Here is a 25,822-nt window from a genome sequence, read left to right on the forward strand (position 1 = left end):
GGCTTTGTCTTTTGTGCTGGTGGATTATGGTCACATCTTTCAAGAAATCATTGGAGAAGGAAAGCTATGTTTCCTCCAGATAGTAATTTTCCCTCTATGGTCTTACACTATTTGTCCCAGGTGAAACTCCCACCAGCCATTTGGACTGGTGATTTTACATGGGCTAAACAACTTTGGCTCAACAGATGGAAGCAGTGCCCAGCTCATGGTGGGTCCATCCCAGATATTGCTTGGGATAAATCAAGCTGCACATTGCTGTTTAGGCTCTAGGAACTGTATGCGTAAGGATACTGCCCATAGTAATTCTTGCCAATTTCATAAGATTTTTTCAGTTTACAAGATGCTTTCCTATGGGTCATCTTATTTGAACTTCTCAGTGACCTTGGGAGTGGGTAACAGTATTTTCATTTAAAGATGCATAGCATTAAGTATCTTGTTCATGGCACACATCTAAAACCAGGTGCCTGTCTTTCCATGAATCTCTTCCTTTCTATTTTCCCATTAGTACCAGTGGGGGAGGTGGTTGAAGATTCAGACTTAACTCCCCTTTCTCACTGGACTTGTGACATCATGGCCAATTCACTGCCCACTGAGTCCTGAAATGCACTTGCCACTCACCTGGGGAATTCTGGCACTATATATATATATATATCTTCTCTGAGATTTGTAGCAGGTTTAGATTTTGCTTCAGTCCACAGGCATCCCAGAAAATGAAAGGAATGAACATCCAGGTACTGGGCTGCTCGCACTGACAGCATCTTTGTGACTAAAGAGAGATCCTTTTATTGGAATTAAGGCGAGTCCTCCCTGGGTTCAAACTGTTTGGGTTGTTGGTTTTTTCTGTAGGCATCATTACTTAGAACAACAGTTACATGTTTATTATATTCTGAGACTTATTAAGTTATAGACTTTGTGGGTCCAAATCTCTGCTTTTCCATTTATTAGCCATGTGAACAAAGTTCACAAGTTAATTCACCCGTCTGTCTCTACTTATTTATCTGTAAATGGGGAAATAATAACACCTCCCTCATTAGATGGCTGTGCAGATTGAATGACTTAATACATAGAGAAGAGTTAGAATAGTGTAGTGTATCATATAGTGCTGTAGTGCTGTTGTGCTGTAGGATAGTACAGTGTTTGGCACAGAAAAAGTGCTGGGGAGTGTTACCTAAATATTCCCTATTGTGGGATCTGTGGCAGTCCTCTGGGGTGGATAACAGTCTTGGCAAGAGTGTTTAACAATCTTGAAATAGGCCAGTGGTGTGCGGGTAAAACAGGGCAAGGTCAGGGAGAAGCCCTGATGGGTAGTATTTGCCAATTTCCATAGTGTAAATAAATACTCCTACCATGGCCAAGGTTACTGACTGGCGGTGGAGTTGGAAAGACATGCAGGTAACTTACTTTCACTAGCCAGGAGCAGCCAGTTCCAACACACCACTGAAATAGACCCTTCAAGCTACGAGATTATTAGAGTAACTGCCGATGAGAATGGCCCTTAAACCCTAGCTATCCCCTTTTTCTTTTGATGTGAAACCATTATTTAGGGTGGGTTCCCAGTGATAGGGACCTTCCCTGGAGTGGGGGGGGAGACCCCCACCCATGGCTGATTGACCTGGATTGGGCTAATTTTCTTTCTAGGAAGGTCAAATATCCTTTTTCCATTAAGTCTGAAGGTTTTAGCAGAGTTATTATATAAATGGTATGTCTTCCCAAGATGGATTTGGAATTTCCTGCTACCAGGGTACTGGGGCATCTTTCTCACTGACTTTCCTAAGACTCGCGTGTTAGCTCTTTTTTTCCCTTAACCTATCCAAATATGCCCCTAATACTTCCTCTCTTTGCTAAGTTAGCTGGAGTCAGTTTCTGTAGCTGGCAATCCAAAGAAACTTAACTGATTCTTTTGTTAGAATTCTTGCTGTGGGAATTGCTTGACATGAATTGCTCTGATGTCTGCACCGATACTTTCAGAGATGGGAAGGAGGCAGCTTGTGCTGGTTGTTTGAAGCTGTGACTTAGCCAGAGTTCTTTCTGTTACTGGACCGACATCAGCCTGATCTACCTGTGATTTCCATCCGTAGGTCCTAACTCAAATGTTAGGGTCCCTGGAGGCAATCCTTATCTGTATTCACTTTAGCCCATAGTTGGAGGAATAAGTACCATGTTGCCAAGTCTTCCCAGACACTGATTATTCAGACATTTGTAGCCATACATATACATATTACATTAGAAAATTCAGTGCAAGGAGAGGCAGATTATGTCATATTTTCATATTTCATACTGGACTTTCTGGCCACCTTTAGATGTGGTTTTCCTAAGGGTTAATGTAGACCAACCCAGCTTTTCTTTCCTTCTCTGGTAACTGAGGGTGCTGAGAAGGACCTAGACATCATGTGTAGTGGGGACTATCTGTGAAATAAAATATCACTCCTCACCTATATCCTAAGGATACTATATCTGGAATGGGTATCTAAGGAATGGTCACTTAGTAAGAATGATTGGGGTTCAACATGACGTTCCTAAGGCAACCTGCTTGGAAATCTCGGCAGTATTTAATGAAAGGTCAAGCACATTCAAAAGGAACGACAAGGCCCCATCTCTGCAGAGTAAAAAGGAATATCCAGATGTTCGTCAAGCACACCCTAATTATAATAATATTCAGCAATCAAATGAATGCTTTCTAGATTTTGAATGTCATGGACCAATACTATGAAAAAATATTTTTGAAAAATAAAATAAAGCTTATTAAGCTATTAAGTTAAATAAGGCTATTTAAGTGTTAACTCCATCGCCATCATTTGATAAAAGGGCATTTTAACACCACATCTGAGCAAAGACATTACCTAATTTCAGAATAAAAAGTTGCCATTACCTGGAAAGGGTGTTGGCAATCTTATTCTCACAGTATTTGCCCATGTCTGCACCTGTGTGCACGTGTACTCAAGTGAGAGTGTACACGCTTATATATGCATATGTAAATGAGCATGTGTGTGCATGCATGAGAACTTCCAAGTGCCAGTCTTTGATCTGGCACTTAGGAAGCACTTAATCTGACCATGCGTTTTCTGTGGTGGTACTCTAACATCCCTGGGAGTTGTATAGCTGGAAATAGAAGTAAATACACAAGACAGATAGAATTTTAAATGACTGAATCCTCTTAGTTTTTTCTCAGAAGCTTATCCCCATCTGAAAGCCTCCCTTTTCCTTCTAGAGCCCTCCAGTACAGCCCTCCAATACACCACCTCTGCAGTATGTGAAAACCTACCCCCATTATCCCAAACCAAAGGGATGTTCCTTCCTTCCTACAACCAAGCATTTTAGTGAAATGACCAAGTCACACAGACCTGGATTCAAATTCCAGTTTCACCATTGAAAAGCAATGTGATTTTGGGCCATCTGCTTAAATTTCCACAGACTCAGTTTATGGAACTTCATGGTATGAATAATAATTACTTTCTCTTTGGAGGATAATTTGAGGGGACTAAATGAAACTCTGTGCTTTACCTAGGCCTCACATATGCATATAGCAAACAAAGTAATAACTTAATAATTGCTAATCCTCCATCCTAATAACGGAGGCATTAATAGACTATACTTTGTCTTTTGTTTTGTGATTTGACGTTTCATATGCATTTGTTTTCTTTACCAGAAGAGTTTGCAAGCCCTCTTTCTTATTGTTCCCGTACAATGTCTAGCACAGTGTTCATCCACAGTAACTTCTCTCTAGCACAGTGTGTGTCCATATGTGGAGAAATTAAGACACAGATTAAGACATTAGCTAGTACTTTTATGCCACCACTCATGATTGTGTCACCTCTTCAAGGATGCTTTTTTCTTGGTCCTTTCACTTACGGGAATTTAGAAAACCCCTTAAGCATTCTGCAGCCACATTCTTCTCTGACTCCTGCCCTTTGTCCTGTGACTTGAAGTTCAAATCTAAAGGAAGGTGCTCCACTGCTGCTCAGTGATGTGGGGCCGCCTCAAGGCTGTCCTGGGAGATAGATGATCTGATCTCAAAGCAATCAGTCAACAGGTCAGTATCTCAGGGAGTGGTAATCAGTATCAGGTTGGGAGTTGATCACCAGGAAGTTTCTCACTAAGTGGTTTTCCAGGTCTGGGGGCACCCACTAAGGGACTGGGATCTGTCACCTTTCAGGGCTTCTAGTTGCCTGCTTCCCACTCTGATATGTGTAGCAGGCTCTCTCCCATGGACTGGGCTGTCTCTAGTAGGTAGTCTTTGGGTGCATGTAGGATTAGTAGTTGGATATTGTGGAAAGGGAATTGCTTCAATCTTTTAAGTCTTTGAGGTTAGAAAGTGATGAAGAATTATAATTCTCCATGGCCATGTATTACAAACAAGCAGATGAAGAAACCAGTAAAGCTGCTTTTTTTTATGGGAGAAAATTGTTAGGTCGAACTACATGAGATCACTGATATTTGACAGTTTCTGAAACACACACCAAAAAGTGCTCTTCAAATCATTCAGCCAATAGTTATGAATAGGAGGTGTCAGGTTTCTGTTTATTTGTTCATTTTTGAGCTTCTGGATTGCAGCTGCATCACGCTGGACATGCAGAATGAAGAAGACAGGATGGGAGAGAGCTTTTGGATCAATTATCCCACTATTTGATGCATGTGGGGGAACGTGCCATGTGAATTCTTATTCCCAGCCTTTGGGTTGGTAAACAGGATTCATGGATATCTTCTTTGCCTGGTATTGCTAATGATCTGGTATTCGTTACTGACAGAAATAGAATAGTATTTCTGTGGAAAGCAGGGTTAGCCATTATGACTCTGTGCATGGAGAGTCTCCAGGGCCTGCTGTATGGCAGCAGGAGTTGTACCTGTCTTCTTTGTCCTTTCCTCCCCGGTACCTGGTATGCAGGGGGTACTCAGTGAGTATGCGTTCAAGGAGTTGAAGAACTGGGCTCTGATTATCTGGTTAGTTTATTCTTCTCTGCATGGTCAGTAAACAGCCACCCCAGAGGAACATGCTCCCTCCAGTTGCTTTGGAGTGGACTTCCTAATTTCACATCACAAATATTCCTGCTTCTTAGTGATCGCTCCTCCCAGAGTGGAAATTTCACTTCCATGAGCCACAAGGCCACCCATACTGTAAATCTGAGACTGCTTTCTATACCATTGTGTCTTGGGCTGGTTCCCCCACGATTCTTTCCAGATGTGGAGTGCTTTCAGGTAGTTTACCAGACTCTTTCATTCTGCATCCGCTGTCTGGTTTCACATTCCCTCAACCTCTGAGAAGGAGCATGCTATACTGTCCCATATATTATATTCACAAATCCAGAAATTTCAGGTAACTAACAGATATAACTCATTATTTCTGAATTCACTCGCTGATTTTTGTAACTCTTCATTATATATGTATCTTTTAAATCGTTGCCTAGCAATGCAATCCTTTTGGTGTATGTATGTGTATGCATAGTTCTATAATTCTGTAGTTTGGGCTCTGAAATTAATTTATGGTCATAGAATAAGCTCTTGCATCTCTCTTTAGTTTAGAGCTTATGATACATTGGTGAAACCTTGCTAAGAAGTGACCACATGCATTTGCTTCTCTCCTGTTGACACATGCAACAAGTGGCTAGTGGGTGTTCATTAGACAGACTCTGTGTTTTTACAGCAGCATTTTAGCATTTCCATCCCAACATATATCTGCTATAAATTTGGTCTTACTTTTTCCCCCCTCACATTGTTGAAGCATGTTCAGAAAAACATATCATCTTAATTTTTAGGTATGAAGCCCCTTTGGATTTACAACCTACTTTATTCTGTATATTCTCGCAAATTCATGTGTGGCAAGTACAGAAATGCTGATACTTTCATTCGTTTGGATGCAACTCTGTGTCCATTAAGTTTTCTTTTTTTAAAAAAAGGCACCTAAAACATGCCTATCACCTCCGATCCCACCTCTCAACAGGCCTAACCCTATACTGAATGTTTATTTGATAATTTGTAAAGTGATCATTTGAATCTTAAGCTTCCATCAAGACATGAAAGATGTGAGCAGAAAGCGGATGAGAAGGTGAGATGTCCTACCTCCTTACACATCGTGGAGCTCTTCTGTGGTTAACGTTCATTTTTTAAATAAGCACCCTTTGCAGTACCTGTTTAGAATATAGATGATAGAGATGTAATTACTTTGGGAAAAACTGGAAAGGGGCAGTAATTATTGCAATGGCCACGAGATGGCAGACCTAAAATCCGGACTTCTCAAAGAGATTTACTTGAGGAATTACGTCTGTGAGGGTGCTTTAAAAGCCATCAGATTCCCGAAGGAAAACTCCGATAGGTTATCCTGAATCGCCATTCTCTTCGTAGCAGGCACAGCAAGGGAGAGCAGCTTCAAGCTGAGGGGAGTCTGGTTAGCCCTCCTCCCTATCCGATATGATGCCTCAGGCTCCTTCTGGAAACCTGCTTTTTGCTTGGCATACACAGACACACCACTGTGTTTCCTTTTCCCGGTGTAGACACCACCGCCTTTTTCCTTTCCTCTGAATAGGAACTGTCACAGAGGAGCTGCTTCCAGCAACTTTATTTTTTTGTATTTCTCTCTACAAGATCTGCTTTACAGAACCTTAATTCAATTTTCTTCAAATGTTTAGCAAAATTCTGGAATGTGCCCCCTTCTGCTCATATTCCTCTCACAGCAATGACATGACAATCTGTTTTGTTTTTCATTATAATTTAGCCTCTGGGAATATTCTATTCCCTGTAAACATAAGTAAAGGGAGGTTTGATTTAACACAAAAATGTCAAATTAAGAGGGAAAATATTTAGTTCAAGATACAGGAGGGCAATTTGCTGCTCTGTGCAAGGCTTACTAACAAATCTTAGTAGCATTAAATATACAGTAGAGGGAAAGTTAAAATATATTATCTTTTGAGAAAATAAATATATACATATATGCACATATATACACATCTATATATCTTACCAATAAGAAAAAAATAATAATTGATCAGATACCCTGAGTTCTAAACTTCTAAACCTTGAAGTTAGTGACCCATTTTCTGGCAGTTACTAATTTCCAACCGAAAAGTTAATGTGAGAAGGCAAGTGTCTGGACAGTAACTGATCATCCATGGACAATAGGTTTAACAAAGCTCTGGCCCACAGTGAAGTCCAGATGTGTTCCGTTTTCCTACTATCAATCATCAATAACCCTTCCAGGGAGTCTGGCTGGGTGTACTGCACGTGTAAATCTGCACTGGTGGTGTGAAGTGGTCTACAGAGAAACTTTCTCATCACTGAACTAGAATAATGGAACCAAAGGAGAACTATAGCAGGCGATTACACACTAATGCCTGGTGTGCTCGTGTGTGCCTCGTGAAGGGTCAGAGGCTCTTTATTTTACTTGCCCTCCCTGCCTTCCAAATTTACTATTTTTTTAAGTTTTTTTTTTTTTTAATGGAAGAATTTTTGTTTTGAAGTTGTTTGACCTTGGTTAGATTTTGCACTTGACCTTGACTTTTAAAAGGTCACCTTTTAAAACACCTTTACATTTCTCATGTGGCATGAAATCACGTCTTGCCCACTTTTATGTGGCCTTTCCTATCCGTTTGGATGGAATGATATTGAACAGTTACTGACTAAATCAGACCTGCCTGGCCTGGGATGCAACTCTTCTATGATGAACACATTGTGTCCACACTCAAGCTCTGTTTTCTCCTTTTAGTTTATTTGGGAAAACAGACATCACCTCATGAAAGTCAAATGTGCGACTAGACAGAAACTAATTTCAGAGAGTCAGCCTTGAAAACAAGTGACCCAATGGCATGTTTAGAATGTTTACTGTGAAGGAGAGCCTGGTAGAAAATAAGGCAAAACTTCAATCTTTACATTTGATGGTATCCATGTTATGTAAAAATAAGTAATTGCTAACATTTGTGTGGTTGTATCAGGCACTGAACAGAATCTTTACAGGCACTGTCACATTTAACTCTCATAAAGATTTCAGAGACAGTGACTATCATCCTTCTTAGTTCAGTTATGAGGAAATCTAAGTTTCAGAGTCATTATGGAACCTGCCAGGGTCATAGAAACAATAGATAAATTAGTGAGATTCAAACCCAGGTATATTCAGTCCCAAAGCTCAGGCACTAAATTAGTATCCTAATCAAGTATGTTAATCAAGTCTTAAGGACATAAGTGGTATTTTATTTAAGTAGACAAGTTTAAAGAAATCATAATAGGCTAAAAATTGAAAGAAGTAATTTTTTATCGTGTGTGTGTGTGTGAGAGAGAGAGAGACAGACAGACAGACAGACAGACACAGTAATCAGTAATGCCACACACGTCTTCAACCGGGACTTAGAGAAGGGCTCCTCCCATCCCTCACTGACTTTTTTTTTAATCAGTTCTCCCAAGGGATGGGAATGGAGAGAGCATTTGAGGATGGGGGCAGTAGCTCTTCCTAATACTCATCCTCCTCTGGCCTTTTCCATATGGGAAAGTCAGTTGGCCTCAAACTCCCTGACACCCTTTGTAGCAAAATGACCAGGGGGCCGGCATTTGCCATCTCAGTGTCCTGAAAGCACACCGTGTTCCCCTTACCTACAGAACTTCCTAGCCTAGCTGCACTTGGCGGAACCCAAGGATGGCTCAGCTGCCTACTTAGGTCATGCCCTGAGTAAGTAGTGGGGTAAAAGCTGGTGTGTGGAGTAAAGAGCCTCCACAAGACTTCATGGCCCCTGTGTTAGGAAATTCCAGTCGTGTGCTATTAGGTTTCAAAGACAAAATTCTCCGTAATTGGAGTAAACTATTTCTTGAGGTCAGTTTTAGGTGGGCGACAGAGAGCAAACCGCATTAAGGAGTCTGGGCTGCCAAAGCCTGGCCTTTACAAATCTGGTCTGTTCTTTGTCCTTGCTAGAACTTGTGGTTGTTCAAATATATCTCACCCTGTGGGCCCCACCTTATGTGAGCAGCTTTGCTTTCTGCGTGGGCCCTTCTGCATACACAATACATCATTCTGCTAGTGGATAGTGTTGATATTAATTGATATCAGAAGACTTTCCTTTCTCAAGATGCTTTTTAAAAATGCTGCTTTTGAAATTGAGGCAAATGAGCATCTATCTCCAGGGTTGATCACAGCAAACCTCCACCTATCCTTACCCCAGGGGTGAGAGAGAGGCTGTTTTTGAACAGGATCTTTCGTCACCGTCTGTCTTGAGTCACCTCCTACTGAACTTACGGTTGAAGATTCAGGGTCATGAGGGAAAGAAAACAGTAATTAACTGGGAAAAGTTGATTGAGCGGAATTTTTTTTTTCCCACAGTATGATTAGAACATGACTGTGGGCTGAGCACCGTACATAATGTAGGTTCTCCCTTGCATGCCATTATCCAAACATTTCTTAATGGAATGCATTTTTTAAGCATCTGCTTTTGTAATTGAGTGTGTTCCTAAAGATGGGTCAGCTCACTAAAACAAGAGCCTGCAAGGAAAAAAAATGTGTTAATACTACCCCCCTCCCCGCTCCAACTCGCCAACCAATTTATAATAGTTCCTAATTGGTCTGCCTCATTTACAATTTCTAAAATTAATTTTGGATCCTGTCTCAGAGCTCAAGTCATCATTAATAGAGCGACAGCAACAGGGAGTGAAATAGAAATGTTTATAAAGCTCCCTTTTAAATTGACTGTGATAAGTGATATAGTGATGTATTACCATCAGAGGATTCTGGAGCTCTCTTTGTGAAGGTTAGCCACAGGCAACACTCAAAAGAAGGCATTTATCTTGGTGGGAGACGCCCTTCAGTCTTCTTTTGTTTTATTCCATTGAGGGTTTTTTTTTTCTTTTCAGGGTGGTGCAAACCATTTTTTTTGGTGTTTTATTAGCTGTATCTTGACTACCTCCTACAAACTGAATGACAGCATAGGGTTATTAAATGTGTTCTTGCACATATTTTTATCCATTGTTAACCCTGACTAAATGTGCGTGAGGGCACAGAAGTGCCCCCTCTTTTTACTTCATTGTTGCCCATATTTGTTAAAGAAATTATTCCCCTTGACGTTTGTTTAGGCTGCACTTTGATAAAATGCTGTCTATGGTCCACTTTCTTAGCTTGGCATTCAGCAGACTCTTATAGATTTATTTCTCTGTGCATTATCTTATCTTCCTTTCTAGCTTATTTGGGCTTCCTTTTCATATTTTAAGCTACATTTTGGGGCATAGACAGATCACCTTAGTAATTGTATACTAAAGCATCACAGTGTTCTAAAGATAATTCTGCAAGCCTTTGGCATATACTTAACCCCACTAACTATCTAAAGATGAGGAAATACGGTATTTTCGTATTTTCTGTGAACAGAAAGGACAGATTAACTGCTGAAGGTGATTTCAGACTTACAGAAACTTTCTTCAGGTTGTTGGGACCGTAACAATTTCTGAAGCAATGTAAATCTGTCCTTGAATCTAGATGAGTCACTTGATAGGGAAAATAATGAGAATTTTTCTTTGCATTTCCAATTTATATCCAAATGTCTTTTCACAGGTACACATTAAAAAAAAATTATAACATGTAAAAACATGTAGATGTAAAAGGGCATTAGAAATGCAAATATTTCCGTTTTCCCAGACTTTTAAAGACTGAATCTAAATTCCCTATTGGAAAAAAGAAGTGATAACATTTAAGCTTCTTAATTTATTATAATGTTTGCCATTTTCTCAAATCAGGCCTCTGTTAATTTTCAGTAAAGTATTTGTCCTTCGGTGCTTTAAGTAGACGTATTAGCAAATTGCCTTATGGGAATTGCAAAAAGTATAGAATCTGATATAGGTCTGGCAAATGAAATTAATCTTTTAAAAAATATTATGTTCAGTATCTCTCATCCTCAAAAAGCCCCTGACTTCTGAAGCAGGGATAAGGAAAACCCATAACTTTGCAGAATTAGCTCACAGTGATTTAAATTATTAATTGAAATATATCAGCTTGATGAAGAATTATCTAAAACTCATTTTATAAAGCTTATTGTTTAAAAAACCACAAATGCAATGGTTCTATCAGCCTACAATTAAGAGTTTTCTTTGCCTGGCATCCTTGTTTAAGTAAGTGGCCAGATACAACCTTAATATATTCAGAACATCTTCCGAGATATCGTAGTATGAAATTTGAAATGTTCATATTTTTTGAGTTTTATATACTTTTATTTTCTACCAATTACTCTTTGACTTAAGTAGACTAAAATTATTGAATGTAGATTTCAATCAAGTTAAGATAAATTATCATTAGTTTATGGTCAATATTTAAAGGAGGGTATAATATATATATATATATATATATTCCTTGTTACATTTATTTTGTTCAGATATCTATGATTGTATAGTACCAGCATTTATAAAACATATTTGTTAACCAGAAGCAAACAGAACAAAATTTAAAAAAATAAGGAACATGGTACAAGGAGCAAAATGGGATGTTTTGCATCAATTTAGTGTTGACGAGTAATGGTTTTAAGTGTACTTTTTTAAAAATGATTTTAAATGTATCTTGAGATATAATAATTAAGCATAATAGGATTTGGGACTATATTTAGTAATAATATCTGTAGAGAATTAGGAATTGATGTGTGTTTTATGATCAGCAGTTTTCTAATCAATAGAAAATTGAAAATTAGAAATTAATTTGTTGGGACTTTTAATGATATTACAAGAGGATAAATAAGTGTTAAGTCATGAAAAGCTTAAATTATAGAATTATAGGGTAAAAGGAATTTAGAAGTGTCCTTCTTTAGGTTGATAAAGACTTTTTTTTTTCTGAAGATTTTATTTATTTATTTGACAGAGAGAGATCATAAGTAGGCAGAGAGGCAGGCAGAGAGAGAGGGGGAAGCAGGCTCCCTGCTGAGCAGAGAACCTGATGTAGGGCTTGATTCCAGGACCCTGAGACCATGACTTGAGCCGAAGGTAGAGCCCTAACCCACTGAGCCACCCAGGTGCCCCAGCTGATAATGACTTTTAACATTTATTAAAGCTGTGTAATTCTGAACTTTGACCTGGGAGAGGAAAGTGGATTGTAAAGGACCATAGAACATAGGGACATAAAAGTGGGCAAAGGGAACCTACTTAGGCAATGATCACAACTGTTCACATGGGAGATGATGTAGATTGTGCCAGATACGTATACGTGACACTATGTGTGTGTGTGCACTTACCTGCATATGAAGAGTGAGAGGGACAGAGAGAACATAATAAAAATGTTGATGAGAAAATGAACAGATTTTCGTATATGCCAAGTATTTGAAGCGTGCACCTATAGTTTATTTAATGACTGTGAAGTTTCATTTACAGTTTGTTAATTTTACTCTCATGGTATTTTGTGAGAAAGAAGAAGAATGCAGAAAGATACAGGCAGAAAAAAAGCAAAAACCAGCCTATCAATTTCACCACCATAAGAGAATGACTATTAACATTTTGATGTCTTTCCTTCCAATTTTTTTTTCTATGAATACAGTTTTATGTTTGGGGGATCTTATTGAATATATACCTACCCATCTAGAACTGTGAGGATTCTGAGATTTTTCCCTTAGTGGCATGCTAATGGTTAGCCTGCCTCAGTTTCATGGATGCAGGTAGATGACCAGAGACTTTGCGGTCAGAAACAAAGGACTTCATTGCTTAAGGTGCGGAGAGCAGTGTCAGCGTATTTATGTCAGTTCTCCTTTCCTCAAGTCCCATGGAGGCAAGGCAGGCAGCTCAGATGAATACCTGGGCTTACAGTGGGTTACATTACAAGAGAAGAACACTGAAAAGATTCAGAACCTGAATCTTTTATAATGGCAGTAACGTGCCTGCCCTTTGCTCTAGAAGGAAATGCTATTATATGAGGGCAGTAAGCATTGTCTACCCTTTGATCCTAAGGGAGAAACTACTTCTGTCTTCCAAGGTTATTCACTATACAAACATTCTGGAAAGATTGTGAGAAAAGAAGATAGTGCCTTTGCTTGTAAAACCTGCTGAAATATGAGACACGTGGAGAATTGTCTCTCAACAAATAAACGTTTTCACATATCTTTTTTCTTTTTTTTTTTTTTTCTGTTTTGAAGATTTTATTTATTTATTTGACAGAGAGAGCGAGATAGCACAAGCCGGGGGGAGGGCAGGGGGGAGAGAGAGGGAGAAGCAGACTCCCCAGCAAACAGGGAGCCCAATGCAGGGCTTAATTCCAGGACTCTGGGATCATCACCTGAGCCAAAGGCAGATGCCTAACCATCTGAGCCACCCAGGCACCCCTTTTATCCTCAGCATTTTAAATGCTGCATTTAGCTGTAAAGACTGAAATATGGAGGGCACCTGGGTGGCTCAGTCAGTTAAGTGTCTGGCTTTGGCTCAGGTCATGATCTCAGAGTCCTGGGATTGGGATCAAGCCTCATGCCCCACACTGAGCTCTGCAGGTAGTGGGGAGTCTGCTTCTCCCTCTCTCTCTGTCCCTCCCCCCACTCTTGCTGGTACATGCATGCTTGCTCTCTCTCTCAAATGAACAAAATCTTTTTAAAAGGAAGAGTGAAATATGAGATACAGCATAATTCACGATCAATCCCCAATTTTCCTCCTAATAATTTCTTAGGTTGTTTCCATTAAAAAAGCTTCACACAGACATTTTAATTTGGCGCAGAGTAGGGTAAAATATCACAGTCACCCTACGTGTGTGGTAGTTAAGTTGGAGTAGGTAGCGAATGGGCTCTCCCTGATTTGAAGACTGTACAGCCTCTTCAGCCTAGTTTTATGTACAAATATGCATGAGCTGTGAATGGTAAGCATGTCTATTGTCTCAAGATGTTATCCAGAAGGAGACAGGCTGTGTGAAGCTGGATTTGAATGCTGCTGTTGATAGTCCAGCCTGCACTGGTTTTCTTCTGGAAAGTGGACATATTCCCTGACATTTCTGCTGCTCATATGTCTGACTGAGCCTCCAACAGAAGCTCCTACTGCCTGCCTTTAGCAGGGCCCAGAAAAGTCCATACAAATCCCTGCAGGGAAAAGGGGGAAAATCTGAGATCCAAATAATGACCATCTTGTTCAGACATCTGGAGGGGGCCTAGTCTGGAGTGGGCCTGGTCTGGGAATTAAAAAAAGACAAAACAGGATCATGACCAAGTTTTAGTCCTGGGTCTTCTATGCAAAGAAAATATCCAGTACAGAGGCTTTCGCAGGGTTGTGAGGTCTTATAAGGTATCTAGAATATGGCAGAAGTGACGCAGATTGGGACAAGACTTCCTCAGTGTTGAGAAGGACGAAATGAAAGGTACTAGGAGAACCAATGTCTAGTTAGAAATAGTCTCCCAAAATTCCATGTCGAAATTTGCAACAGATGTTGCAAGAAAAAAAGAACTGTAAAATGGGAGTAGGCAACTCTAATATTATTTTGAGTAAGCTATAATCAGAGATTAAGGGGGTGCCTGGGTGGCTCAGTGGTTAAATGTTTGCCTTCAGCTCAGGTCATGATCCCAGGGTGCTGGGACTGAGCCCCATATCGGGCTCCCTGCTTGGCAGGGAGCCTCCTTCTCCCTCTCCCACTCCCCCTGCTTGTGTCTCCTCTTTCACTGTCTCTCTGTCAAATAAATAAATAAAACCTTAAAAAAAAAATCAGAGATAATGAGTCAAAGCATTGTAATTTTTTTTTTTTTAAGAGGGTGAAGAGAGGCAGAGGGAGAGGATCTCAAGCAGGCTCCACACCCAGCATGGAGCACTCCCTGGGGCTCAATATCACAACACTGAAATGATGACCTGAGCCAGAATTAAGAGTTAGCTACCCAACTGACTGAGCCACCCAGGCACCCAAAAATTTATAATGTTTTTAAAGATTATTTTGGGTTTTGTTCTAGGGAGACCAGTGGGCTGCAGGAGTAGATGCTGGTGGTTGGGACAAATCTGGTAGCCATAGATCAGTTTAGATAAAGAATGTCTTTTCAGGTGCTTGGATAACTCAGCTAAGTGTCTGCCTTTTGGCTCAGGTCGTGATCCCAGGGCCGTGGGATTGAGCCCCGCACTGGGCTCCCTGCTCATCAGGGAGCCTGCTTCTGCCTCTGCTTTTCCCCCTGCTCATGCTTGCTCTCTCTCTCTCTCTCTCTCTCTCTCTCTCAAAAATAAATAAAAATCTTTTAAAAATGTGTAGATAAGGAATGTCTTTTGGAGTAAAACCTATTGAAGTTGTTGATGGGGTGTCTCTGGGATAAAAAGAGAGGGAAGGAATTAAGGATGACTTCTAAGTTTGGGGCTTGGACTCGTCAGTGGTTAGTGATACAATTACTAAATAAGGAAGACTGAGGAAGGAATGGTTTTAAATAGAATAGCAGGAAAGCATCATTAATTACGTTGAAAATAGAAAGGACTCCTCTACTAAATATCTCTGCATGACTTCGAAAGGAAATGTTACATGAAAAAATATGATATTGATATTTAAGTTGTTGCCCCGTTTTGTTGGGTTGTCTTGGAGTACCGAGAACTTTACTTGGCAAACGGGTATATGGGTGGATGGATGGATGGATGGATTAAAGTGTCCTAGAAGTGAATGCTCAGACTGATTCCCTCCTTTTCTAATTTGCAGCTTTGTTTATGAAACCAATGAAAGATGGCTCCTTCAGAGGAAGCAGTGCATGAGTCTCAGAATCTACTATGTCCATTCTGAGACAACGTCTGTCTTAACCTTTGTCCATAATTCCTTCCCATTAAGACAAAGCTCCATGGTTCATTTCAACTATAAATGACAATTTTTTTTTACACTTTGTAAAAATGATCCCAATAATCTTTATTTTACCAGACAGGAAGCTCTGCTTGCGGCAATCAGTGAAAAAGATGCAAATATTGCCTTGCTGGAATTGTCTGCTTCCAAAAAGAAAAAGACCCAGGAAGAAGTTATGGCCCTGAAGCGGGAAAAAGATCGACTCGTGCATCAGTTAAAGCAGCAGGTGGGGCCTCCTGCACGAAAGGTGTGTTTGGCTGGTTTGGGGGCCTTGGGTGCTTTCTCTGGGTTTAGCTGCTCTTCATTCTCCCATACCCATCGTGCCGGCTCACGCAGTTAAAACCAGGTAGGAATGATACTGCCCAAGTTGTTGCTGAAACATCCTTTTACTGCTTTTCTGTTTATGTGCATGTGCCTGGGCTTGTGTGGTTTGCAGCCAGTGCTGTTTCCCTTTCCTTTATATTCACATCATCTCCCCAGAAATAACTCTCAGGTCTCTTCCTTCCAGTGGACTTTGTATGACTTCTGACTATTTCTTGGAACCTACGAATTAAATTCTGGGCACCTTCTTTCCCATTGGACGTGTTACCTTCTGTCTTGCTCTCTTTCTGGGCCTCATCAGTGACTCTCCTCATCCAGTTCTTTAGATTTCTTTCTCTCCATACTTCCAACCTTGGTTCTTCAACTAGTTCCTTTAGGACCTTTTGACTAAGGGACATCTCCCAGTCCCCAGCACTGCCAGACTACTTGGAGACCTCCTTGGCCATTATTCAGCTATACATTCTTTTTATCACCTATTTACTCAATTATCCCATCTTTTTCCTCCTTCTCTAGGCTACTGTATTTCTTCTGAGGGAAAAGGAAGGAGGGGCAAAGTCCTAACTTGTACAGAAAGCAGTTCTTTTCTTTTTGGAGAGTTTCCTGGAAGTGGCTTGAATGGAAGTAGTGTATTGCAAAATCATTCCTGAAATCTTCAGACCTTATTTCTTCTCCATATATAACTTGGGGTATTTTGGAAGTAATTGTTAAAGATATTCCCTTGGATTCTAGCTTCCTTATATAACCAATTCCGCATATATTATGGCTCAACGGTCTGTGGTCTCACAAGGTGGCTATCACATCTTAGCTTAGGCCACATGTGGCTCTGAAACTCTCTAAATGCCACGTGGTACCACAAGGAGTGTGTCCACCTCAATTTCAGCCACCAGCACTGGTTCTCTGCCTGCTAGGGTGTCTGAGCACATAGTGCAAGGTGAGTGGAAAGGAAGCCCAAAGAAATAAGCCCCTTCCCTTCACAATTGGGCCAACTCTTTCCCTCCTCAGGAAGGAAAAGTCATCCTTTGGCCCCAGACCGGAGTCCATTTCCCATAGGACTGCCTTGCTGAGAGAGAGAGACCACTGCCACGCCTGGGTGCCCTCTCCTGCAGAGGGAGGGTCCCAGTCACTGCCAGACATTGGGGTCATTCCACAGAGCAGCATGCCTCGCTAGCGCTGGTCCTGGGGGTTGGGAACCGCTTACATCTGACCTCTTTGTTTGGGGCTGTGCATCTTTTACATTGGTTTCTACCCACTTGGCCACAGAAAGTCAAGATAAGCCCCCTTCTTTGCTTTCTCCAACTCTTTCCTGTGAACCCTGCACCCTCCCCTCCTGCACCTAACCATTGTAGCTTTCTCCCACAGGTATATAGACCTAAGAAACAGCCCCTGAGCTCGAATATACCATGCACTTGTGATGCTGGCTACAGCCCAGATATTACGGCCAAGTACCACGGGTCCAGCTACGATGCATACATGATCCAAAGGTCTCAGGTCAGTCAGTAGCTAAGGAGACACTTGCCCCCACCATGGGGGGTGGTGAGGGTGCATAACAGCTACATCCTGCCTTGCCCTTTCCCTCTTTTAATGATTTCTAGTACTTGGTGGCCAAAAATCCTGTGACCATAGATGATAGCATTATATCTTGATTTGTAATGTGATTTCATTTATTCTGTATTTGCCAAGGGTTCCAGACTTGATGGCTACCCTCTGGGGCCAGCTCTTCTGAAATGGCCTGGCATTGCTGCAAAGTCAAGACTGCCGAGGCCTTATGGTCAGGCATAGTGGATTATATTTTTCTTTCTGTCTCTTAGATACCTTGCTCCCCAAATCTCCCTCTACTTTTCCCAATAAGGAATTTTTTTAAGGCTTTTTTTTTTTCTTTCTTTCTCAGCATCATGAAAATGCACTCCTGGATTCCAGGAAGGATTGAGTGTAGCCCTTCAATTTGCTCCTGGGAAACTGCACAAAGCCTTCATTATTCACAACAGGCTTGGTTTTGGGTATCATGGGGCACATTTGGGAAACCTAGCCACGCAGAGTTAGGCTTCCGCCTGAACTAAGGCAGGGCCTGAAGGGCTGTTGTGGAAAAAAAGGCAGCAAATGAGAATGATGCGCTCCTTGATGATTTAGGTTTGAAATCCTTCCCCACACCCTATAGGCAACGGGGGGGGGGGCACATGAATTGATGTATCCTTGTAAATGACACGATTCTAAGGATAATGATTAATTGGCTTATAAAAGCACTCCCTTTTTATTGAGCGTTTGCTCTGTTCCAGGATATATATCCAGCATCCTCGGGGACTTTGTCCCCTGGTCCTCACGGCAGCCCTGTGGTGTGGGTGGCAGGATTACCTCCCTTTCCCAGGGGGCGTAACTGAGACTCAGAGTGTGAATGACCAGCCTAAAACACACAGCTTGTAAGCTGTAAAGCTTAGGTTTTAGCTAGTCCACCTGAGTCCACACATACCTCAGCAGGTTCAGAAAGGAATTTGGAGTGACAAGCAGAAGTGTATTGCAGAAACTGTGAGGTCCTCTTATCTTTGTAAGCTTGAAGTAGATGGCGTGTAAGAATGTTCTCTGGCTATTCATAAGGGGTGGGTTCTGCCTAGAGCTCTTAGGCTTAAGCTATTTGATCATGTCAATAATTCCTTATACTTCTGAGTTTTCACCACATGCCAGGCATCAGTATAAAGGTTTTACATGCACTGACTCATCGACTCCTAATGAAACAGAAGGGCTGATGCTCTTATAGGAGAAGGAACTGGTGGTCCAGAGAGGTTGGGTGCCCTACTCATGCATCAAAGCTGGACTTCCATGATGCTTGAAAAGACCCTTTAGCACATAACCATAACTGAATTTGCAGATGCCATCTAGAGTTGGTCTGCTTAGGGTTACTCTTGCTTGAGCACTTGTTAGCTAGCTGTGTGATCATGGACAAAATACAAAACCTCCATAAACTTCAGTTTCCTTGTCTGTAAATTGGGCTAATAATCGAATTCAAAGTATTGTGAGTATAATGTAAGAGCTTTGCGTGTGCCTGGCACATAATAGGTGCTGTATATTTGTGAGCTGGCATGATTCCTACAACTACTACTGTTGCTATTACTGACTGATTTTGTTACCACCAACCCTTAGAGGTAGTTTGATTTTGATTTCATTGTTGATATTTTTCTGCAAGCCTGGGAGTCATAACTTATTGAGAACACACCCCTGAACTGTGGGACAAAGAGCAGACAGACTTTAGTACCTAAGTGTTCCTGGCCCCCCCTCCCTTAAAGCCCAAGCACTTGGGGAGCAGTGAGCAGTCATATCAGGAACCACTGACCCCAGCACCCAGGGTGCACTACAGAGGCTTATAGTGCTCATCAAATTTGCTTGGTTTGTGTATGCAGTCACATAGAGTCAATCAGAGAGGGTGCCACCGGGAGAGTCCCAAACCTCAGCTGTCATCACTTGTATGACTGACACCTGTATGACTGACACTCTTTCACGTGTCCAGGTCAGTGGGAGGGGGCAGCCTGGGTCTGGGTGTTCATCTGCCCAGTGTTCTGTAAGGATACTGAAGCAGACTGGCTCATGAGAGATACCACCCTCTTCAGGCTGCCTTCCGCTCAGCTTATCTCATGCAGATCTTCCTACTGCCCATGACATTTAGTAGTTCGTTCAACGATCCCCACGGTTGTTGCACTTTGCCTAGAACTTAGTAGACACGCGATAAATATTTATTTTGTGAATGAATGCATGATTCCCACATGCCAGGCTCTATGCCAAGTGCGTTATGTATACCTTCCTTTACAAACATTGTCTTGCTTTTTCCTCATGATCAACCAACTAACATATTGCATGCCTGGCCTGTGCCAGTCTCTCTACCAGGTCCTGGGGATTCATTCATAGCAGTTATTTTATCTGCTGCAATGAGGAGGGCATCATTCTTATTTTTGAGTTGATCAAACCAAGACCATATGACACAACTACCATACCTATAACATACCACCTATATCTGGAAGTGCAGGGCTGGGCATCTGAGATGTAGGAGTGCTGACACTTTGCTCTTAACTAGGCTAAATACTGCATCCTTAAAGCAGTAGTGTGAGCCATGGATTAGCCCCCACACCTCATAGATGCTATCAGAGGAATCAAGTTCCAGTGCCTCAACCTCTGGCTCCCAAGCTGCCCAGGGGTACAAGGATGAGGTATGGGTATGGGTAACTCACTGAGGCCAAGTACCATGTTGGAATTCAACTCAACAATATTCATTGAGTGCCTTCCCTAAAACATTTTTTATAAATACATCAGTGATCAAAATAGATAAAGACCCCTTCCTAGTGGAGCTTATGGTTTAATGGTTTGGGGGTAGAGAATGGGAGAAAGGCAATCAACCTGAACATAATAAGTAAGTAAATAAGTAAAAAAAAAAAAAAAAAGAAAGAAAAAAGAATAATGTAGACCAGTATAAGGGAGAACAGAAGTGTCAGAGAAGGATTGAGGATGTGGTAACAATGTAAAATAGGGTAGACAACTGGAACTCATTGGGAAGGAGACACTTAAGCAAAGACTTGAAGGAGGTGAGAGAGGGAGAGTCCTTTAAATATCTAGGGGAAGAGTGTTTTGGCACAGAGAATCACCAGTGCAAAGCTCTAAGGCAGGAACATGCTGGTGTGTTTGGGGGAAGAACAGGGAAACCAGTGTGGCTGGAATAGAGTAGGCAAGGAGATGAAGAGGTGAGCTATCAGAGCATTAATGGGGTGGGGATAGGATGTGTAGGACTCTTAGGCAGGATCTACTGAGAGTGGTACATTCTGGAGCAAAAGTTCTCTGCAGTTAGAAAACAAAATACATTAGCCATGCAAACTCAGAGCAGGAGGGACTCTCAGGTACCACTTGGAGTGCTCTGTCTAAGATTGCCCTACTTGAACCCAGTCTCCTCTGCCTTCAGCTTCTAAGGAGTCCTGGTGCTTAGCTTGTGTTTGTAAAAAGCATTGCCACTTCCACTGGAACCATGAAGAACTAATACCAGAATTTACTTGTCATAGCTAGTGAGATTTTTGAGTGAGAACAGAGCCCTTTGACAAAATGCCCTCCCTGACTTTTTGACAGTCTCAACAACATACCACTAGAATCTAAATCCTGCACTCTCCTTGTTGTAAGGAGACAGGCAGTGGTCATTAATGGCTACCACCATGCCATTGGCCTACTCAGAGTGACATCTGTGCCAGGGGAAAGTGCAGCCTGCCTCCAGGCCAGGCCAAGGCAGAGATTCTCAAACCTCAAGCTTGATCTTTTCTAAAGATAAATCTCATGATACACTTATCATTCTCCAACCCTTACTACTGAAAAATCTTCCCTGGCTTCCTTTACTGGAGTGATAAAGACAAATTCAAACCAATATGTGCTCTGCCTTGTACATGCAACACAATCCCCTCGTCCTGGAATACATTTCCCTCTTTTTCTCACCTAGTTAATGCCCCATTCAATTGCAATCCAACTTCACTTTTTTCAGGGAAGCTTTCTGGAACTTTCTCAGTTGTGTCAAATCTCCAGTTTGGCATGCCTGTAGAATATGTACATCACTTAATTGCACTGTAACAGATGCAATTTTGCATTTGTTTTTGTGATTATTTTTTTGTTGACCATTTATCTCCAGGCTTTGCAGAATTGCTAGCACATAGTGGGCATTTAGTAAATATTTGTTGCAAGTGTAAATGAATGAGTGGGTGAATTGCCAAGGCAGCATGTTAAAAAAAGAGACATTATTGATCAATCATGACTTTAGACAAAACTTTGCATTATGTTCTTCTCACCCCAGTATTCCAGGCAGCCACCACCTATAGGAGTTGGTAGAAGATATGAGACTTGTTTGCTAAATGATGAACACAAATGATGTCATGTCATGTCCTACCACATTGGAAGACATTTTACAGAGATGCCTTTTCCCATACTTGAATTATGTGCAATGGTGGCCATTTTGAACCTTTCTTCTGAATCTGTTCACTGTTATTTTAGTTCAACTTCCCTCTAAATTTGGGGATTCTTCTTAAATAAAATGTCACTGAGTTTCCAGATGTGGCAAAAGTTACTTGTTGTTATGAAGGGAGCCCCACTACTTCATCCCTGAAAACTTGTGAGTATCATAAATCAGTTTGCCTAGAAATACCTAAACTCCTGTTAAACATCTGTCAAGAGAGCTAGAGAAGGTGATATGAAATGAGTTCAGAAATTCCAACTATGCTTAACAACAAAAGAATCTTTATGACGCTCTTCAGGTGTTGACATTTGGGTTGGTTCTATGCTGAGCAAGGTATAAAGCTGAGAGAGCAGTACAAATTAACTTTCTGTTGCATAAAAAAAGATAAAGGATAAATCATAGCTTGGTTGTAGATAGACAAGTCTGTCCAACTTTTGTATTCTTCCCAATTGCATTTCTTCATAAGCACACACGTCTGACACTTTTACTCTAGCTCTTTAAAAAAAAAAAAAAAAAAATCTGGCTTCCAGATTTTTGCAGTTTGGGGAGAAGGTCTCAAATGGGAATGAGTTAATTTCTTTTTCTTTCTGTGTGGAGGAAATATTATTAAAAATAACCATTTTTCCTTCTTCTGTGTTTTGGATCCAATCTCCCCCCAACTCTTTTTCTCCACCCTTAAAGAAAGGACTGACATCAAAATAATTAATTCTGAAATCATTGGATTTTTTTCTGCTGCTAAGGGGTTTTTGAAGAAAGCTTAAAACTAAATCTTACCCCCTAAGCCTTATTCCCAAATGCTCCCCTGTGTGCCGAAGTAGTGATATGCACATCCTTGATGAAAATGCCTTCTTAAAATGAGGGCCAGACACTATTGTTTAGCTAAAATTAGAACCAGCTTATTTCTCAGAACTGGTTAGAATACTTCTGTGATCAGAGATAAATTGTGCTTGGTTTTCTTTTCCCTTTCCTACCAGTTCTGGGCATTGCTTTTGGCTACCAGGAAACATACTGGGCATTTCGGAACAGGAAGGCATGAAGAACAAGAGAGACTAGTCCAGGTCAACATTCTGGAGGCTATACTAGGTCTGCATAGTGTATTCGTTTGGGTAGCTCATATTGCTCAGGTCACCAGAATCATACCTAAGAATTAGCCGAATAGGTGTGGCCAAGAATGGGAGATGGCAGAGGCCACCCTGAAAAGTGTTTCAGGAAGCTTGTTGTAGGATTGGAATCCTAGTCAAACTGGACCTTGGCAGAGACAGACCCATCCAGTCATGGAAAGTGGGAACCACCTGAGTGGGATGATTGCTCAGGCATTCCAGCCCTCCTGCTTGAGGCCACACATGGCTGTGCTTCCTATTTACACTTTCATTGCATTGTATGCAGATGGCTTTTAATTACGCTTTACGGTTCAGGAGGTGAGCACAATTAAACTGCAGTGGAGGAACTCTATGCAGTAGGGTTCCCATAGCCTCGAGTTTTGGTTGGATGAACTCCAGAAAAGCTTGATTTGATCCCAGCATTGTAATGCATCACAGACTTGCCCCAGATCGAATTGCTGAAATGCAAATGCATTGGTTTGCACTGCAGACTTACTTTGGGTTAAGCTGTTCATGTCCCACTGGTAGGATCTAGGCACGTCTCTATTTATCACTGATTTCAATGCGAAGTGTCTGTATAGTGTGTTCTAGAGAATCCCCCTTTAAAAAAGAAATACTCAGATCCCTCCTTGGCAGGCCAAGGGCAGTGCATTCTCAAGGAGGTAAAACCTCCTTGAAGTGTGACTGAAAAGCTTCCTCTTTGTGTCCAAGTAATTGGTCAGGACACTGAACTGCTCTCTTCACCTAGACTAACCTACTCTAAGTAGCTGATGCCTTGGCCCCAGTACTCAGGGTATCCATTCAGCCAACCACTTACAACACAAAACAGCACTCAGATTATGGATGCAAAGGTTTTCTGAGTAATTCCACGGGTTTCCCCAAATCTCTGTTAGAGGTGCCTTTTTCCAGAACTTTCCAAAGCTGACTTTGATGGTCCACTTTCTGAGTCTTTCATTTGAATAAAGTCATATTCTAAAAGCTACTTTGTTTTCCTACCCAAAACATTCATGGAATACCTTTGTGAAATTGCGTTCGGCCTTCTTGAGCTACACTAGGACATAACTGAGTTTGCCCTTGAGCCTTGGGTTTTTACCATCTCTTTCACCAGTATGGCAGATGTTAACTCATGAAACAGATAACAGGGAAAATTGCCATTTTTTGGTGCAGATGTGCCATCAACATTCAAAAATGTTTGCTTGCTGGAGAGGTCAGAGAAGGAATCACGTATGAATTTTATGATGAGCGGTCCATAGTCTACCCTTTGTGACAGATGCCTATCCATGATACTTCCTCTTAAGTATTTAAGGATTCTAGGGTAAGAAATACTAGTTTTAGAAAAGCTTACTCTTTACTTCTTAAGTATACCTTTTTGAGTAGAAAAACTTGAAAAGACCAACTTCATCAGTGTGTTACCCCGTTTTTAGAAATACAGAGAGGGAGAGATGGGTCTGACTTTTAAGTTTCAGAGTGATTTGCCAACTTTGTTTCAGTAATTTGAAGCCCCCCCCCCCCACCCGTCCCCAGTATCTAGCAGTTGGCAGAGCACATTAGAATCACGGGCTTAGCTGAAGGTGACCAAAACAGAATAGCACACAAATGCCAAGAAGATCTCTCACGCGCCGTCTCCCTCTTTTTTTATTCAAATTTCACATCTGTGCTCTATTTTTAAACATTTATTCTTTAAGTGATAACGCATGTTTTACCAAGCCTCTTATTGGATTAGACATGTTTGAAATCCCCTCGATTTTAACCTGTTCATTACCGCCTCTGAGAACATTCAGATCCACCACCAAAGCAGCGAGTGTGCATGGGGCAAGTTTCCAAAATGTCAGCCACCAAGAAGCCATTGTATTTTGGGAAGGGAGGGATCCAGCTATTGCTCTTGGTAGATTTGGAGGGATCTTAGAGTGACATTGCTTCAAGAGGACTTAAGTGTGGGTATAATGTGTACATCATTCTTGCTTTTCGTTACAGTTTTTCTACTCACCTTTTAGAGTGGGAGGAGCTAACAATTTTTGAACTCTTGCTGGATACCTGGCACTGGGTGGGGGATTTTAAGTATATTATCTCATTTAATCTTCACAACTCTGAAAACTGGGTGTTGTTTCAGAGATAAGGAAACTAAGGTCCAGGAACTGGGCAAAGACACCATAACTGGTAAAGGGGATCTCACCCCAAAGCTCTTCCATACTTTTCTCATGTTCCCAGTTGCTGCAATACCTCATTAGGTCATAGCCCCCAAGCGAAGGGGCTAACAAGTAGCATAAAGAGAAGGCTTTATGCTGTGACCCTGAGCACCACTCCCAGCTCCTCCTGCTGGCCCCCACTCCGGCTCATACCAGGAGCTGAGGTCATGTGCTGGCTGGGAAGGGCGACTTATCTTTTCCTGCATCACCAGGCATCACCCACTGCCATGGGGAAGGGGTTGCCATGGGCTTGATCAAGTGTGCTGTGTTTTCTGCTTCCCTGTTTGAAATCTTGGCATTTGCCTCTTGTGTTTCCTTCTCAGGATAGCTGCTTGGAAGCCTCCCCCCAGCCCCCATTTTCCACTTTCTTCTTCACCATCTCACATATAAAACAGGTTTCTCCTGGTCTCTTTTCTCTCCCTCCCTGCTTTCCTTCCTCTCATCGTATAATTAAAAGTCTTTCGAGGCTGTCTTCACCTTATCATTTCAAATGAATTGAAAAAAGATCCGACTTCCTGCCCTTGTGTCTTCCTGATGCTGAATTTCAAAATGAAAG

At 41.4% G+C, this 25,822-nt stretch overlaps 1 protein-coding gene across 1 annotated transcript in view; it reads left to right on the forward strand.

Annotated features, from left to right (window-relative positions):
* Positions 1-25,822, forward strand: part of ERC2 (ELKS/RAB6-interacting/CAST family member 2) — a 922,859-nt gene that overhangs the window by 687,256 nt on the left and 209,781 nt on the right. Inside the window, 1 exon segment of the mRNA XM_082738672.1 lies at positions 15,776-15,923. Coding sequence (XP_082594798.1) covers positions 15,776-15,923 — 148 coding nt within the window.

Source organism: Mustela nivalis (assembly GCF_964662115.1).
Source record: "Mustela nivalis genome assembly, chromosome: 1".
NCBI classification, from domain to species: domain Eukaryota; kingdom Metazoa; phylum Chordata; class Mammalia; order Carnivora; family Mustelidae; genus Mustela; species Mustela nivalis.